At 34.9% G+C, this 17,093-nt stretch overlaps 1 protein-coding gene across 3 annotated transcripts in view; it reads right to left on the reverse strand.

Moving 5' to 3' along the window:
• The window catches only part of LOC122534037 (Kv channel-interacting protein 1), a 27,177-nt gene extending 10,127 nt beyond the window's left edge, over window positions 1–17,050 (reverse strand). Inside the window, exons 1-3 of one of the 3 annotated variants that reach the window (XM_043664306.1) lie at window positions 14,014–14,118; window positions 13,473–13,963; window positions 6,171–6,534 (exon numbers count right to left, since the gene is read on the reverse strand). In XM_043664306.1, coding sequence (XP_043520241.1) covers window positions 6,171–6,335 — 165 coding nt within the window. In that variant the 5' untranslated portion in view covers window positions 6,336–6,534; window positions 13,473–13,963; window positions 14,014–14,118. Of the gene's footprint in view, window positions 1–6,170; window positions 6,548–8,593; window positions 8,609–13,472; window positions 13,964–14,013; window positions 14,119–16,968 lie in introns of those variants that run through there. The other 2 variants (XM_043664305.1, XM_043664308.1) reach the window with 2 other exon arrangements.
• Window positions 17,051–17,093: the final 43 nt, after the last annotated feature.

Here is a 17,093-nt window from a genome sequence, read left to right on the forward strand (position 1 = left end):
AAAAAAAAAAAAAAGAAGAAAAAGGGGAAAAAGGATGAGAGAGAGAGAGAGAGAGAGAGAACGAAAGAGTTGTATACTCTAGGCTCAAGATCGATGGAAAGAACAAGAGAAACAATGAAGCTGTGTGCCGTGCAGCTCTTAGATAGCTGCGACAAAGGGGCCACGGAATAAAAGGACGTCGGGCCTGTTTCCTGGCTAACCGTACATCAATGCCATTGAAAAAGATAAATTCGACTCTTTGTGGCTGTGACTCTGTCCAGAAGATTAAGCACGAGTATTCCGTTTCTAGAGTAGAGTAGCGTAGTTGGTAAGTCTCTTCCTTTCCTTCTTCAGAAATGATTAAAGTTAAAGTCAAAGTACAAGATCTTTGTTGTTCTAGACGCAGGTTATCAGCTTATGAAAAACTTTTGCCACCTTCTGACAACCGACAAATGACAATTGAAAAAAACTTTGAATTAATAAACAAATGTGTCTTGGGTTCCTCAAATCAAACTCCTGGCAACATTCCTTGACAACACATGGTAATTGGTTAAAAAAATTTGGTTTAATTTAATTTAATTTAACAAGTACTATAATTTCACAGAAAGCAGTTTTTTCTTCTTTTACTTTGAGTTTACTTGAGTTGAGACGAAACACGTATTTTTTTCCATCCTCCTCATAACCAATATACGCGATACACGTAAGTGACAATGATCACTTGATACAACGTTAAAATGTTAAAAATCGCAAGTATCGTTTGTCTTAACAATCACGTATCTACATCTTTACCTTTAGATACGTGACGGCAAGATCTTAAAGGATGTTGAAATATGCTTTTTTAATCATATAATGGCATTAAAGTCAAAAAATCAATAAAGGTGTATACACGTCTGTATGTATATATATATATATATATAGTCGTTTCAACTATCTTTGTCGATTCCAGTGTAAAATTCCTTTCGTCTTATTACAAATTAGCAACGTCTGGCTATCATCATCTATTCGGATGAAAAATATCGCAAACATTTTCACGATACTTGGCACCGTGCATTTTCATCATCGTGCAAACGCACGCTCTTGACACAATTGCCAGTCTTAAAGGCTCGAGTGGTAGGCGTACGAGTGGCGAAATAGTGCAATTAAAATGCCTAAGAAACTCCTCGAAAAATCCGACGCTTTTTTGCTCCTATTTTTGCGCAAAACGTTCCGAGTTTCAGGGTTTTTAATTTTATGTAGCGTGTAAGTGCCCGCCTGCAAAGTGGCTCTGCGACAAAAGTACTATTCAATCTTTCGATTCTCTCGGGGGAGAGGGGTGTGTGTGTGTGTGTGTGTGTGTGTGTGTGTGTGTGTGTGACCAATGCGATGAAAAAATAAATAAATCCTTTCCAACTGGTTCAACACACACACACACACATACTCTCACTGTCTTTTGATTCGACATACTTTTTCAATGAGAAACATACAGTGGCTACAAAAAGTATTTGCACATACTTTAATTTTCCAATGAAAACCATATTATCGTATAGGTCAGACGTATTTCATTTTTGCGGTATCAAACTTTCGTAATCGGTAAATTGATGCGAAATTTAATACACTTGGACGTAATTAGCTCACTTTGTGCGAATCCCGTGATAAGTATTGCCCCGGGAGTGCAAATACTTTTTGTACCCACTGTACGTTCAAGTACCCTCTTTAATATCGTCAGATTAAAACAGCCATGGGGAATTTCTCTATTGAAACCCCTTTTTAAAAATAATGACGATATACGAGTGTGCCGGAGACAATTTTATCAGATAATTTATTGTTTAAAGCAGAGAAAGTGCGTAATTATTTTTACAATGTAGAAGAGGAATATTTTCGAGGATAATACATACAATTGAGATGATCGTGCAACGGAAAGTTTAGGAGGGTGATTGTTGGTGGAAGAATTGATCGTAATTGATAAAGCATGAAATGTAACAATCGTAATGTATATGATATCATTCTCACTGTAAGACTAAAACTTCGATTCGTCACTTTGGAAATTCCAACACTTTGAGAACGCTACACCGCACCGGGCGCGTCTCGCGAAATAGTAATCGTCGTGACACAGTTTTAGGCTGGCAAGAGTAGAAAACCTCGATCGATATCTACTATACGTGCGTTTAGCTGGGAAAAAACTGCAGTTTAAAAAAAAAAGCCACACACTCTCCAAGTCAGAAAAGCGTTTTCCACGTACACTATCCTTCCCCGAGTTTCTATTTCGAGAACGTAACGTAGTCTTTCTCGAATTTTCGAGAAAATGTACGATCGAGACGCGATTATGTCGATCAAATTTGAAAGAAAACATCGCGTCTGAAAAGCTACTGAGAAATTGCAAAGTATACAAGAAGACGAATATCAACAATCCTCGTTCCAAGGAATTTTTTTTTAACGCTCTACATCAATTTTTTTAAATATATAACACACAATTGCAATAAATATTTCCAGCTGCTACATTTCCAGACATACATTTTCAGTTTAAATGTTACCGATAGAATCACGACACGCATTATTCTACGCGTTCCATGTATTTACCGTCTACAATATACGTACGTACGTAGGTATGTTAGGTACTTTAAAGTTTTCTACGGTAACTGTGCAACGGCAACATACTGCTTACGCAGATAAGCCAAATATTTCGCCGAACAAGTGAGCAAGTGTCTGGATAATTTTGAAAAATAGCCTACACTATATCGATATATTTTTATTCGTCCGGCGAATATGAGCCAGCCAGAGGCAACCAAAGGCAACCAAAGGCAACCGATCCAATCGATCCACGGACGTGTTTCGTGTTTCGAAATGTTTCGAACATTTCCAACATTTAGATAGATGTACATCTCCATGTACGTACACATGTACGTACGTCGGTGTATCGTACGATGTAAAACGAGTTCTTTTATCGCTTTGGCAAGGTGATTGCGCCAGCGCAAACTAAATCATGTGGAAACGTACGTTAAAATAGAGATTCGCGACGGTGCTTCTATCTACGGTATAATACCCATCTAATACCTCCGATATCCGATATCCATCTGCTACCTACCTATCTACTACCACCTATCGACAAAGCGTCAAGCGTCAAGCGACAAGCCATCCCCCCTTCGATCGCCGTCCACTCCCATCGTCCATCTTTATCGGTGATTATCGAAAATTGAAGTGTTTCCACTGTCGTTGCCGACTTTCCGATCTACGGTTAATTGAGCAGAGGATCTCTATCAACGTGTCTCTCGAAATGTTGGCAACCGTCAATTTTCATCGGTCGGAAAGTAGTAGGAATTTCTCTTTCTTTTCTTTTCTTTTCTTTTCTTTTCTTTTCTTTTCAAACGCGTCTGTAACGACGGGAACACAAGGACTTTCGTACCAAAGTCACCTCAACTTATCTTTTAGGTGTTTTTTACAAGTTACAAAGAGTGAAGGGAATTTTATAATATCGCAAGACGTTCAGATCAAATTCCATCGAGTTTCCGATAATTTGATTCTCTTACAGCTCTTTACACACTTTACGTTACACACGTGATCGTGAAACACGACGAATGATTAACTCGAGCATGTTGTCTACCACATCTACGTATAAGCGTAATCAAGATCGATATATGCACGTAACAACAATTCACTTGTGCCATGCAAAAAAAAAAAAAAAAAAAAAAAAAAGATATCGTTCAAATCCTTAAAAGTGCTACACTTGTGAAATATTTGTAAAAAATTTCGGATTATTATAGCATTTAATTGATAATTCAATCACTCTGATAATTCTGTTGTTAATTGGATCAAATTTGTATCTCTGTCAACTGTGATTGCCAATTGGCAAAAATTGGTGACGGAACAAAGAAATTAACGTATCCTTTCGATAGAGAAGTTCATTTATCGTATTTAGTTTATTTTGTTCCGTAACGAGAGGGATGTTGGTGGTGCAACTCGGTGGGTAAATCGGTTGAAACCCGGCTGAAGAATAGCAAGTTCCAAACCAGACAAAATACCGTGAAACGTACAGGTGGTTCTGTCACAGTTGCAAACTCATTTGTCCGAGTCTGCGGGTAGTTACATCCTTGATGCAGGAAACGGGTATTTAAGTAACTTTGAACATTTAAACCTACGCGAGAATTAATCGAAAAGGAAATACCAAGCGCTAATTTTAATTACCGTTTCTTTCAAACTTAATTAACCTCGCCATCCTTTAACGTTACGGTAACTAACGGTACACGTTGATGATATTTTTTCCAAGTCCAACGATCTATATCTTCTATCCATTGAAATTTCACGATCTCGTACGTACTATAATCATTGATATATATATATATATATATATATATACACCGTTGTATTTAGCCCTCAGTTTAAATTTTCTGCAAATGAATTTTCACTCGTACTACCAATTGAGAAGATTGACTGAAATTTTCTATTAAATTTTGTGTGCGTGTGTGTTTTTTTTTCCATTTAGAACAGAGAAAGAAAAAGAAAGAGAAAAAAATTGGAGAAAACTTGAATGTTAGAATGTTGCATAACAAACGCTTTCGACTATATCCTATTGACCTGCAGAGCGTGCGCCTCCGACATTTACGTAGAAACAACATCAACCTTGAAGGAAACTCGAGGAGGAACAACTATGTACTTACATACGTACGTATGTACGCGAGTAACATGGTAAATATTTTACGTGACACAGGATTGGCACCTTACGTTTCTCTCCTAAGCCTCGAAATAAAAACTCGTTTGTCGGAAAAATGAAGCATTCTCGTTTCCAACGTCAAGGCCATACTCGTAAAAATCACCTGGCACCTGCGTGTGATTAAAGCTATAGATCCGCCACTGCATACATTTGTACATTTTATACGAAAGAAAATAACTGTTGGTAACAGTTTAAAAACTCTATGTACAAAGTTATAAATTATTGGGTGTACGTAGATATACATATATATATATATATATATATGTATATATATATATATATATATATATAAATAGTCCCTGATATGTGAACTGATTCAAATGTCGGTTTTGACGATCTACGTAAGTAAGTCTGAACTTTTGCAAATTACAAGTTTCAAATCATTCGTAATCAGCATTCATAGATACCATCGCGAAAGAATAATCCTAGCAACACAAGCATGGAAATTTTACAAATTACCATTTACGACGAATCACTCTACTGTTGTAACATTGTGAATTTATAACCAATTTTACTATTATCATTGTTAGTTGGTAAATTACCGTTGGTAAATTACAAGTAACACGGAGAAAATAACAAACAGGAGATGACTGTTAATTTACCAAAGAATATTTTTAGCTGAACATTTCAGGAACACGCACACATGTAGGAGGAAGAGGAGGAGAAATATTCAAAATAAGGTCCCAACCGTCTCAACGTTTCCCGTCCTCCATGAATATTCATAGCAAATAAAATTACAAGGAAAATTAATGGCAAGCCAGAGGGAGGAAACAGAAACCAAGTCGGTTACTTGGAAAAGTACGATCGTTGTTAAGAATTGTCGATAGTTAATTTGACAGAAAGTTTCACTTAAAAATAAGATTCACTCGGACGAAAGAATAAACCAATATGTTCAATCTTTCGACAAAAACCATTGTTACACGGTGAATTTTCGTTCGTAAGAAATAACTAATGCGATAAAATAAGTTTAAATCTCGCGGTGCTACTGTCACCTTCGTGTTTGCAAATTGATAACAAGCCAATGGTTACCGAGTTAACTAAACGTGTAACTAGGAAAGATACAGAGTTGCGATTCTTGGAACAACTCGAACGGGAAACTGATTTAGAGTGAGATTAATATCTGTAATGTCAAACACTTTAGGTATTATTTGTTTATATATATATATATATATATATATATATATGTACGTAGATTTTCTTTTTAATTTGTATTTATTTTTTTATTTTAAGCATAGCCAGACAATTTGCGTCTGAATACACATTACAAATTCAGAGTCAAATTAATCGGACCAATTACTTTAATGCGTCCACTCGATTACGTTTAATACCTTGCCACTTCTCACGAAAAAACGAAATTTTGACCGAAAACAAAATTCTCGCAAAGAGATTGAAACGACCAGATCGCCAATGTACGAATGACTCATGGCCCAAGTCTTGTGTTCCAAGAACCACGGGATTCTGCATCATCAGCTGTATTTTCAGATTCATTATTCAACTTGCGGCTTACCTGCTTGAACCCACGGTACATCACTCGTATTTCTTGTCTGGAGAACTTTGTCTGTCGAAGTAGTTCCTCGAGGGCGACAGGCCTGGTGGTTTGTTGTCTGGCTCGCGCGCTTTCGAAGTCGAACAGGGCCTCTTCCGGTCCTGGCGAATCCGGCGGCGTAGCCATCTCTCTTTCTAATCAGCCCGACGCCGATTTTTTCCTCTCGCCAACTTTCTTTCCTCCTCTTTTCTTCTCTTTTTTTCTTTCCCCTCCCTCTTTTGTCCTCCCTCTCGGTTCGTTCGAGATCGCGCCACGTTCACTTCATTCCTCTCGTTATTTTTCTCTCACCGTGATTAGGATTACCGAGATGAAAGTGCTTGGCTGCCTGCCGTGCTTGTCTGTAAAAGATATTATTTTTAATATTTACAAATTATTTTTAAATATCAACATCGATATTAATACGCCCTAACGATATTCGATCACTTTTTTTGTTCGGCAGCCATACTACACGTACTACATACATAAAACACACATGTATCATACATAAAAGTAAATCGACGCGTTTATTTATTTATTTATTTATTTATTTATTTATTTATTTATTTATTTATTTATTTATGAAGCTTAACCCTCGCAATCGACAAATCCAATTAAAAGGAGGTAGCAACGACAATTTTATGGACAAACGGCCAAAAGACAAGAGAAGAAATTCAATTTTAAACTTGAAAGTAGATCGAACAGGTCATTGGTCAGCCCCAAGATCAATGAAAATCCGTAGACGGATCTATCCCAGACAGAATACTCTTCGCTCGGTAAACGACAGCGTTCACCGCGAACAGCAAAACTAACTGGCTTTTCCTCCCTTTCGTCTCAAAAGAATCGGACGTAGATGACGCTTTAAACCAGAGACCGAATCGGTATTACGGATACCGGTAAAATGCCGGTATTTTTAGATTACTATTCGACTACGTTTGATGAAACCGAAATGGTGCAAATACCGGTACGATGCTATCAAGACAATGTTAGGTCGGTAGATGTATCGGTAAATAAAATATTAATATATTAGAAAAGGAAAAGGAGACAATGATTCAAGTGTTTTCATAAAGCTGCCGATAGTAAATTTGATGACGCTTATACACGTACACTTTGTTTATTTTTATTAACTTTTTGATTAATAAATTTCTTTTATTTTATTTATATTATCTAGCGGCTAGCAGACGTTAGAAGATGTTTCTAGCAGCGGCTAGAAGGGCTACCTAACAAAATATTAATTATCGTTTATTATTATTAACAATTTTCAGGTTCAAATATTGTAGCTCTTCAAATGTCCGAATATTTTTTGTTTGCCACGCTACATTTCGACATATGTAGTTCAGTTTATTATCAGTTTGATATTGAGAAAAGTATGTGCAATAAATAAATAAATAAATAAATAAATAAATAAATAAATAAAATTCATGTCACTATAAACTATAATGAATGTTCTATTATAATTATTAAAAAATTAATCCAAATTTACTGTTATAAACAATCGAAATCCACGACAATCTTTTGAATAGCATCATGTCCGAATATTAATAAGACTCACTTCACTGTACGTAGAAAATGAAAAATGTGTTTTCGTCGGTAAAGCGGTACCGTACCGGTATATATTTCGATATTTTTATCGCTGTGGGCATCAAATACCGATAAAATACGTATGAAAATACCGGTATGACCGTCTTATACCGGTATTAATATCGATTTTCCAAGTAGCGGTTACATTACGATAATATGGGAGCAAATACCGGTATAATATCTAAACTTCATAATATTTCGGTTTCAGTCTCTGCTTTAAAGAAAGGAACCGAAGGAAGGAAGAATACCGCAGAGTAAAAAATAAAGACGGTAAAATTCAAAAATTGATTATGTTACGTACATACGTGTACGCATCAAGAGGTATCGTTGTTCCGTAAATATGCCACGTATTGTATTTATTATTGCATGCAACAGTGACATAGTAGTAGGAGGCATCGATAAACATCCGGCAAGTCAACGATGGTCGAATGGTGGGTATTCGTGGAACCAGTTGTAAAATTTAACGGGCTTAAAGCGCCAGCTACGTGTACATGCTACGTGTCTGGTTTTTGTACGTGTACAAACCATGGCATACGTGCACGTACTTGTACTCGTATAAACGCGCTGGAACGATTACACCACACTGGCATGGTAAATTGAAACCCGGCCGAATCAAATATTTACGTACAGACATTCAGACAGCGAATCCGTGATGAAACTCAGATTAAGCGAATTAATCAAGATCTTCAAATGGATTGACAAATGGAGCGGCGGCCACGTGCCGCGAAACGCAGCGTGGTCTGACTCGATACCGACCGATTCTACTTAAAATATGAGTGGACGGACGATTAAACGGACGGCTATATTATCGACGGCTACTTACGTACATATTTGGCGTTGTTGTTGTTGTTGTTGTTGTTGTTGTTGTTGTTGTTTCGCCAAATATGCCGTGGTTTTTATTTATATATTGTCTTTTCATTTTCAGCTTTTCACTTTTTACCGTGCACTTTCGTTATTTTAATGATTTTGCTGCTGTTGTTCTTCGTAACGATAGATCATACGTGCATACCTGCACATTACCTGTTTACAGTAACATCCTGCAGATGTTTATATATGCAAATTTCTATTTTTATAAATACAAACAAAGAGGCAGAAGATATCTCTTGAGCAAGAGATACGTTTAATAACAACTCAAATTTGATAGACAATTCAAGATAATGGGGCTTTTGAATTCAAGAAAATTGAAAAATTTGAAGAAAAAGTTACTCTTGTCAAGTAACAAAACCAATTAATGTGTGAACATCAATCACGCACATATATTCTACTTTCTACCCCGAAGATATCGCACGTCTGTCACTTCATTAACGCAGAACGAAAGGGTGAAAAGAAAAAGGAGAAGAGGAAGAAAAAAAAGAAATTATCCAATGTTTCGTACGGTTGGAAAGATTCAGGTCACTCGGTTAACGCCTATTGAATCAAACGCAATATCACAACTGTGTTCTGTAAGGAAACGAGGAGAGAAAAAATAATAAACGCGTCAAGCATCGCTGCCTGCTTTCAAGAATCGATGATGTACATATACATGTGTAATATGTACGTACGTACGTACGTATGTATGTATGTATGTATGTATGTAGTTCGAGACCTCCGAGGTCCGGTCCTTCTAAATGACATTTTTCAATCATTCCATTCCAACTCTCTCTCTCTCTCTCTCTCTCTCTCTCTCTCTCTGCTAAACCTAAACAGATTGCTTCGACAGTTGGTTATTAAATTAACTCTGCTACGTACGTAATACGTTCAAACAAACAAGAATATTTTTTTCAATTCTTATCGTTAAGTTTTTTATAATATAGACTTTTCAAAAAGTTTAGTAGAAACGTCTGGTAATAAAAATATTTCATTCGTTCAATTGACAATACGTCAATTATAACTCTGAAATAATTAATTGTAATCAACACTATTATATAGAGTGACAATATATAATGAAATCACTGTTCAATTAAAAGAACCTGGTCAAATTCCTTTCAATTTTAAAGTACACACATTATAACCGATGCATATGCACATGTACACAGCATTTGATCGATAAATTACGAAATCTTTCGTATCTGATACAATGATACAATGAATTTCGCGAATTTGAATTTGAACACTCGTGACACTTTCACGTCCTAGTATGTATGTAAGTAGAGCTACATTCAAGTTTTGAAATTTCTCGTTAGCAGGGTAACTGTAGTAATGGGAGGCACCCCGGATCCCGGATCAAACACGACGTTCTCAATTTACCCTGCAAATATCGAAATACTCTGTTTGAAGCTTAAAGTGTTTGAACTGTATAACGTACGTATGTACACTGCCTCCAAATTTCACCCAATGGAACAGTGACGCTCGTAACAAAACCAACAATCAGTTAGTTTGTCGTTTAGCGCGCGGCGATTACGAGAAACTGGCTAAAGGAGAAAAATGGAGGAAAAAACAGAAGGGAAAAAATGGTTAAAAGAGCAGTTCAGTTTAGAACGAGTGACGATTGCACGCGTGTATAGTATGTATGGCGTGTGAGACCACAGCCAAGGGCCGACGATCGATAGATAAAGCGAATTTATCTTTTTCATAGGCACGAAGGTGTGCATGTGGTTATTACACATGTGACACTAGTGTATACATACACTATTGTGTACTATAGGTAAGCGAGGGAATATGTAAATATAATACATGGTTCTTCCGTTACAGCGTTGGGTGTCTATACCGCGGAGATATCTACAGAGCAGATATACAGTACATACAGTTTGGTTGGAAAGTTGGCAAAAACGTTGGGAAGTTGCATGCGCGAATTTCCGGAATAAATTTCGATGCTCTCCGCTTAAATCCACCCACATTCTCGAACGTCCCCGTCCCACTATCCCCTTTACTATCGACACTTTCGACCTGCGGTATAGTGGCTGTTGTAAATCTCTAAGATCGAGGTCCTCCTTGATCGCGGTCCTCCTTTGTAAAACGAAACAATTTGAAAAACACTGACACTGCAGTTATGTTACGTACGCGTAACATAATATCTGTGCGTACCTACGACTACGTACGTATATACGATTTATCGTAAATAAAATGATCTTTCTCGGATAAAGCTCTCCCGTCGCACGTACAGACAGACGTTGACGAAAGTGTGACGTTTCGACACTTGGCACAGAAAACTTTTACGTGCGCAATGTGTGCATTATATCTTACCTGTATGGGTATATCATATAATATACCTGTACACCCACCTATACGCTTATACACCAATAATTTGAACTTGCTGTTTATTTATTACACAGCACAAGGTATGCAAGGTATCTGGTACAAACGTGTATACACGGTGATCAGTTTCCGGACATCAGTTGTCTTTTAATGTTCGAAAACATTATTTTTTTCACGGTCACGAAACGTCAATTTTTTTATTTATTAAGCACATAGTCTTTCTTGCTTCTTTAACGAACGATAAACGATAAACTAAATTATGGCAAAGTATCCTACATTTGAGAGATCTACATAATTAATTCTACACAATTTATTCACTATTAATAAATTTCATACAACCAATGCCAATATCCAATATCCAAATTTCCTTTCTTTCCTTCCTTGCGACTATAAACTGAAGAAAATTTACGTTACATTGCTACGATACCAACTACGAAAATTCGCTCGTTGCGAAAATCAAGTCTATCCTATTTCTATCAAAACGAAAAGAATTCGTCAAGGATCATTCTTAAGGATAATCCTTTAATGTGCTCTAAAAAATTCTGAATCTTTTATAAATTTACCTTATTAAATTTGGAATTTGGACTCTCCAATATATATATATATAGTCCAATATATTCTGAATGATGATGATGACAGATGTGCTGATATTGTCAGAAGCAAAATTTTCAGACCATCAAAAATAGACAGCGAGGTAAACCCAATAACATGCGTACAAGAAATTAGCTGCGCTACACAACGCGTTAAGTCTTCTGGCGAATTGTTTTCTATGGCGATGCCCGCGCCCGCGTACACATCGTTTCAGCAATAAACCCACGTTACATCTTGGTCACAAATTATCTACAATTATCTACACTACCCTTTCGTTCTACTGACGGATAAGATAGACATAACGACACCGATTAACGAAACATGAAAACTCAATTGGATACATCATTAATACATTTATAACATTCATTTACAATTTTCATTTTGTATGTATCAATTGTAAAGAAACAGTAAGCAAATGGCGATGGTTTGCTCATAAATTCAAAAATATGTTTAAAATTGTTAAAAGATTAACGGATATGTTTCTAAATTTTTAAACAAACTATGAATGCATAAATCAAAATACATACTACTCCTTTTATCAATTCAGGAAAAAGACTCTGAAAAAAATCTCTGAAAACAGTTAATCAATTTAAATTGTTGATTTTTAAATAAAAATATGCATGTACATATGTATTATCTCGCAAAGAAGATTGAAAAAAATTCGACTTATCATCTATTACAATGTACTATCGCGATCAACGTAATGTCCTGTAATTCAAAAGCTAACCTAATTCAAATAAATAATTAATTTAAAAATATCCAAATACATGATCTTTGAGAAACGATATACATTATACTGACAAAACAAGAAACAGCGACAGTACGCTAATAAGTACATACTCAGATGCACGTTGGATGGTAACAATGATGCGCATTATCGTTTCAAAAACTTCAGTATCCCTTGGCATCGATCAAAGCCAATAAAAGCTTGCCAAACGTGAATGGCTCTATGTTTAAACCGACTTGAATATTTTAACCAGCTACGCAAACATTCACTCGAGATATTGCTGTACTATATACTATATGCCACATACTATACCACATACATGTACATATCCACTATTATCCACTCCAAAAGAAGTGTCTGACTTGTCCACAGTTGTGAAATCGTTCCTTTCTTTGAACTAGTGAAGAATTATACGACGGTAATAGAGCCAGACGGTTTAGTTACCAAAAACACGATGAACATAATAAACATAAAATGTCGCCTCTTGCCAGTGGACGAAAACAAGAAACAACTTGACACGGCAGGGCGCACGATAAAATAACATTACGTAACACTTGCACCTGAGTTTGCCTATTAATTTTGGAAACGAAACGTCATTGCCGAAAGAAATTTTAAATTATCTTAAAATCAATTTGCTCGTGTTAAAGCTAATTTTTTTTTTTCTATGTTCGACGAGAGGTTCGAGAGGATGGAAAACAGACATTTTGATGGAAAATACTTGCAAATACTTGATGCTAAAAGATAGCAGCGTTCAATATTGAGCAAATAGGATAGAACATGCAGCGAATATTACAATAAATTGTATGATAACAGTGTGTCTTTGGATAAACACTAACAAGAATAAAAAGAAAATGATACATCTTTTGCTCTTATCTTGATTACTCTTTCTTTTTAACGTTCAAAGTATTTCAGTTTCACTGAATGGAACAATCACGTTACCATTACTATAAATAGAGTATTTATATAGATTTTAAGAACAGCAACAGTCTAATGTTCAATCTATTGCCAATTTTTTTAAATATTCGCTAACAAAAACATTGCTAATCTTTTCTTAAACGAGAGTAACAGTATCGGATTAAAAACACTTTGTCTATTCCATCTTAATAACGACTTATTCATCAATTATGTATTCTTTGACTCATGCGACGAGCGTCCACGAATGGCAACAGCCTGACTGACGGCAAGATAACAAAGAGAACAGAGGAGACATGTACTTGCCTACATATGTTTCTCCACGTAGAAACAAGTGTTAGCCAACGCTCGCTGAAAGTTCGATCAGAGCGATAGCATGATGAATCGGAGGAAGGAGTCCATAGAGAAGCCGGAAAAGCAGAGTACTATTCGTTTTTTCAAAGGACAACGCGAGCACGCTCGAGTCACAGGGTGAACGACCCTGGGCCGAGGAAGAGACGCGACGTTCCGACGAAGAACCAGAGAAAGAGAGTCAGGCTCGTCCGTGCACCGGCATACCGTTTATATCCTCTTCTAGTGGCACACACAACACTCGGCGACACTGCGCAACTACGTAGTCGGCGGCAGACTGGATGTGGCCGGGTTAGACCGGACCACGCATCCTCTGCCCCGCCCAATCGTCGCCCTCCTTCTTCTTTCTCGCCCCGTGCGATCCTTTCTCACGAGGAAAGAAACTACCCTTTAACGAGCCAACTCTTTCCTTTTCCGTTCCAGTCTCCACCGGACTATTTTCCTTTCTCTTCCATCTCTTTTGCCTTTCCTCACATCCCCCTTGTGTTTTACACACTTTCGTGCAAAGAACAGGTCGAGGAAATTCTTTGCACGATAAAATTAATTACAAACAAGTATAGTTACAGCAAAAACGGTTATGCCTAATTCCGTATACATGTTTTGCCTTTTCGAATTACGCTTGTGTCGAGTGACTTTAGCTGTTTAATCCCGTCTCCTTCCATTACATAGTTTGGTTATATCGTTATATTATAATTTCAAAGTAGAAACAACGCTATACACGTAAACACGTTACTTCCATTAAATTAAGTCATGTTAAAATTATCGTTATGTTGTCTGCGAGTAAAAAGATTAAACTTACGTAATTTGTAGAATTTGTAGAATTTCTAGAATTCCGATTGTAATTTTAATGCCGCTTTCCTTTTCCATTCCAACCGATTTCATCATCACTCTGTCCTCTTTCTTTCATAAATTTAAAAAATTATGAAAATATTTTAATCCCATAATGTTTAGCGAGTTGAATGTAAATAAAATATATAATAAAGGAAAACTTACAGGGTATGGTCATGGTTGATATAACAAGGATGTAAAAGTAGGAGATATCCGGTGAATGGCACGTGTATACGTCATTGAATCTGTATCTGATTGTACGTAGTAGAGCAGTCGAGTCTCCTGTTGAAAAAGATTTGAAAAATTAAATTATCTAACTTTTAACATGTCACGTTATCAAATCACTTTCAACAAATGAAACAAATCATCGAATTATTAATACTCCTGATACAGTGAAACATTATTGTTAATAATAAACTTTTAACAATAAGAAAAAATGTACATGTATAGGATATTTTATAAGATATTCAATGATATTCAATGATTCAAGTTTACAACGCCGAGAAAAACACTTTATAATCGAAAGATATATCTAAACTTTTCAATTATTCTACTACATGCTTAAAATATTACAACTTGTGATATTATTTAAATTATCTATAAAATTTTAGAATACTTAAAAATATTTTTCATTTTACGTGTTATATTATCTCTTCTTTTCAGGACTATATCAGGATATATGTGCAAACAGTTATTCTATTAATAAATTAAACTGAAATTAATTAATAAATTAAATTGAAAAGTGATTGAAAATGATAATACAATTGACATGCATATATATATATATATTTTTTTTCTCTCTAATAATAAGTTAGTTAATAATAAATCAATTCGTATTTTACTTTTCGTAAAATAATTATTAAAACAATGAAAAATTTGATTATTCTTCTCATTTGTATATAACAATACACGACCGATATTGAAATTGTTGTCTTTAGTGTATGTTGGTGTATGTTAGTGTAAATTACATAAATTTTATTAAATCTGATTCTCGCTTTCATGCTGAAAAGAAATAATCATATATACATGTACACAAATTCGACTAACGTAATTATATAGTGGTATATTAAAAAATTAAGATATGAATTATGAAAAATAAATTACTTGCTAATATTTCGCATCTTTCTATTTCTTAGCACGTCGCTGTTTAATATAATACTGTTTAATAACGTTCGTCCAATTTTCATTTGAAATTTCTGTTACAAGCAGAGACATCTTACCGTACCAGTGAATAACTTGTCAACTACATACATGATCATTGATCATGAACAGAATAGACCCAATATTTAATGCTTTTTCATGTCCCACCATTGACTAAAGACAAAGTAGATCTGACATACAATGAATTATCGGTATCGAATCTCGAGCGAGATTCACTATCGAAATCATCACTGTCGAATCGAAGAATGTTGGAAGAAATCTGTAACAAAATATAAAATATTGTAGCTTGATTTTAAACACAATCTTAATTATTTGGAAATATTCTTTTTTTCCATTCATAGTTTTCTTGCTCTTTCTATAAAGTATCGGGAAAATATTTCTTTCTCAAAATTACCAACTAATTATTATTCCTTTGTCATAAATAAAAAATATCTTATTAAGCATACAATAAATATCTTATAACTTCTGTATACGTTTGTTTTTAGACTGACTTTAAATTTGATCAATATAATTACAATAGTCGTGCCTCATTGCAGTACTAGTATTGTATAAAAAATACATTCGCTTCTAATCAGTAATTGAATTAAATATATTTAAGTAATCTCTTTAAACAATATTTACTGTTTTAAATCGTAAACGTATTCGACATAATACAATGCCTTTGTATTATGAATATTTCAAGATTCTTAACATTATCGTAAAAATGATCAATATATGTTGTTAGTATCGATCACTTGAGAATTTCTTACTTACCAGAACGTTGGAAATCGTTTTCAAATATTGACAATATACATATATTCGTCGCCTGAATGCTCCATAACGCTTCTACATTATTCTCTCACACGCGAGATCATAGATTATATATGTAGATTGATCCCGAGAAATTATATCGATTACAATTGACTGTCAAACAAGACTGATTAACTCCAATATTCTGTACTGTATTCCACTGGCGTTGTAATCTTTATCTAATTTAAATCATCGCGCGCACATTTCAAACGAAAATGCTTATATTGTCCAATTGAAAAAACAAAACACAAAAAACTCTTTCCTCCAATTCTTGTTTGTGAAATGAAACAGTTAACTCAGCAATTATTTCTTAAATTTTTAACTAAAATAATGAATAAGCATGTTTCAATTTTAAATCTTAATTTTAAGTTTCATCAGTTTATTGAATTTAATTTTGATGGTGCATAAAAAATGAATGTTCCTTCGTATTTAAACGATTTTATTTCTTAAAATAATTTCCGGTATATTCAATAAAATATTTTTTTTATTTATTTTATTCATTTAATTTCATTTTATAATATTGTTTCCGAGAAAAATATGTAAACATCTTCTTATTACGTTACGACAGCTTCAAATGTTATGTGACCTTTAGCGATCGAAATCACCAACAATAATCCACAGCATAATAAGAAAAATGTTTACTTATTGCTTTGTTGTCTTTAATTTTACCGCCTTCATCGAGTTGAACATAATTCTTACGTTTGTTGTAGCAAATCATAGAGGGCGTAAAGAACATTTCGATTGTTTTCAAGATCGATATTTCAAAAGATGTCTGTTCTGTTGCTAGTTAATGA

Source organism: Frieseomelitta varia, unplaced genomic scaffold (assembly GCF_011392965.1).
Source record: "Frieseomelitta varia isolate USP_RPSP 00005682 unplaced genomic scaffold, Fvar_1.2 scaffold_567, whole genome shotgun sequence".
Taxonomy (NCBI): domain Eukaryota; kingdom Metazoa; phylum Arthropoda; class Insecta; order Hymenoptera; family Apidae; genus Frieseomelitta; species Frieseomelitta varia.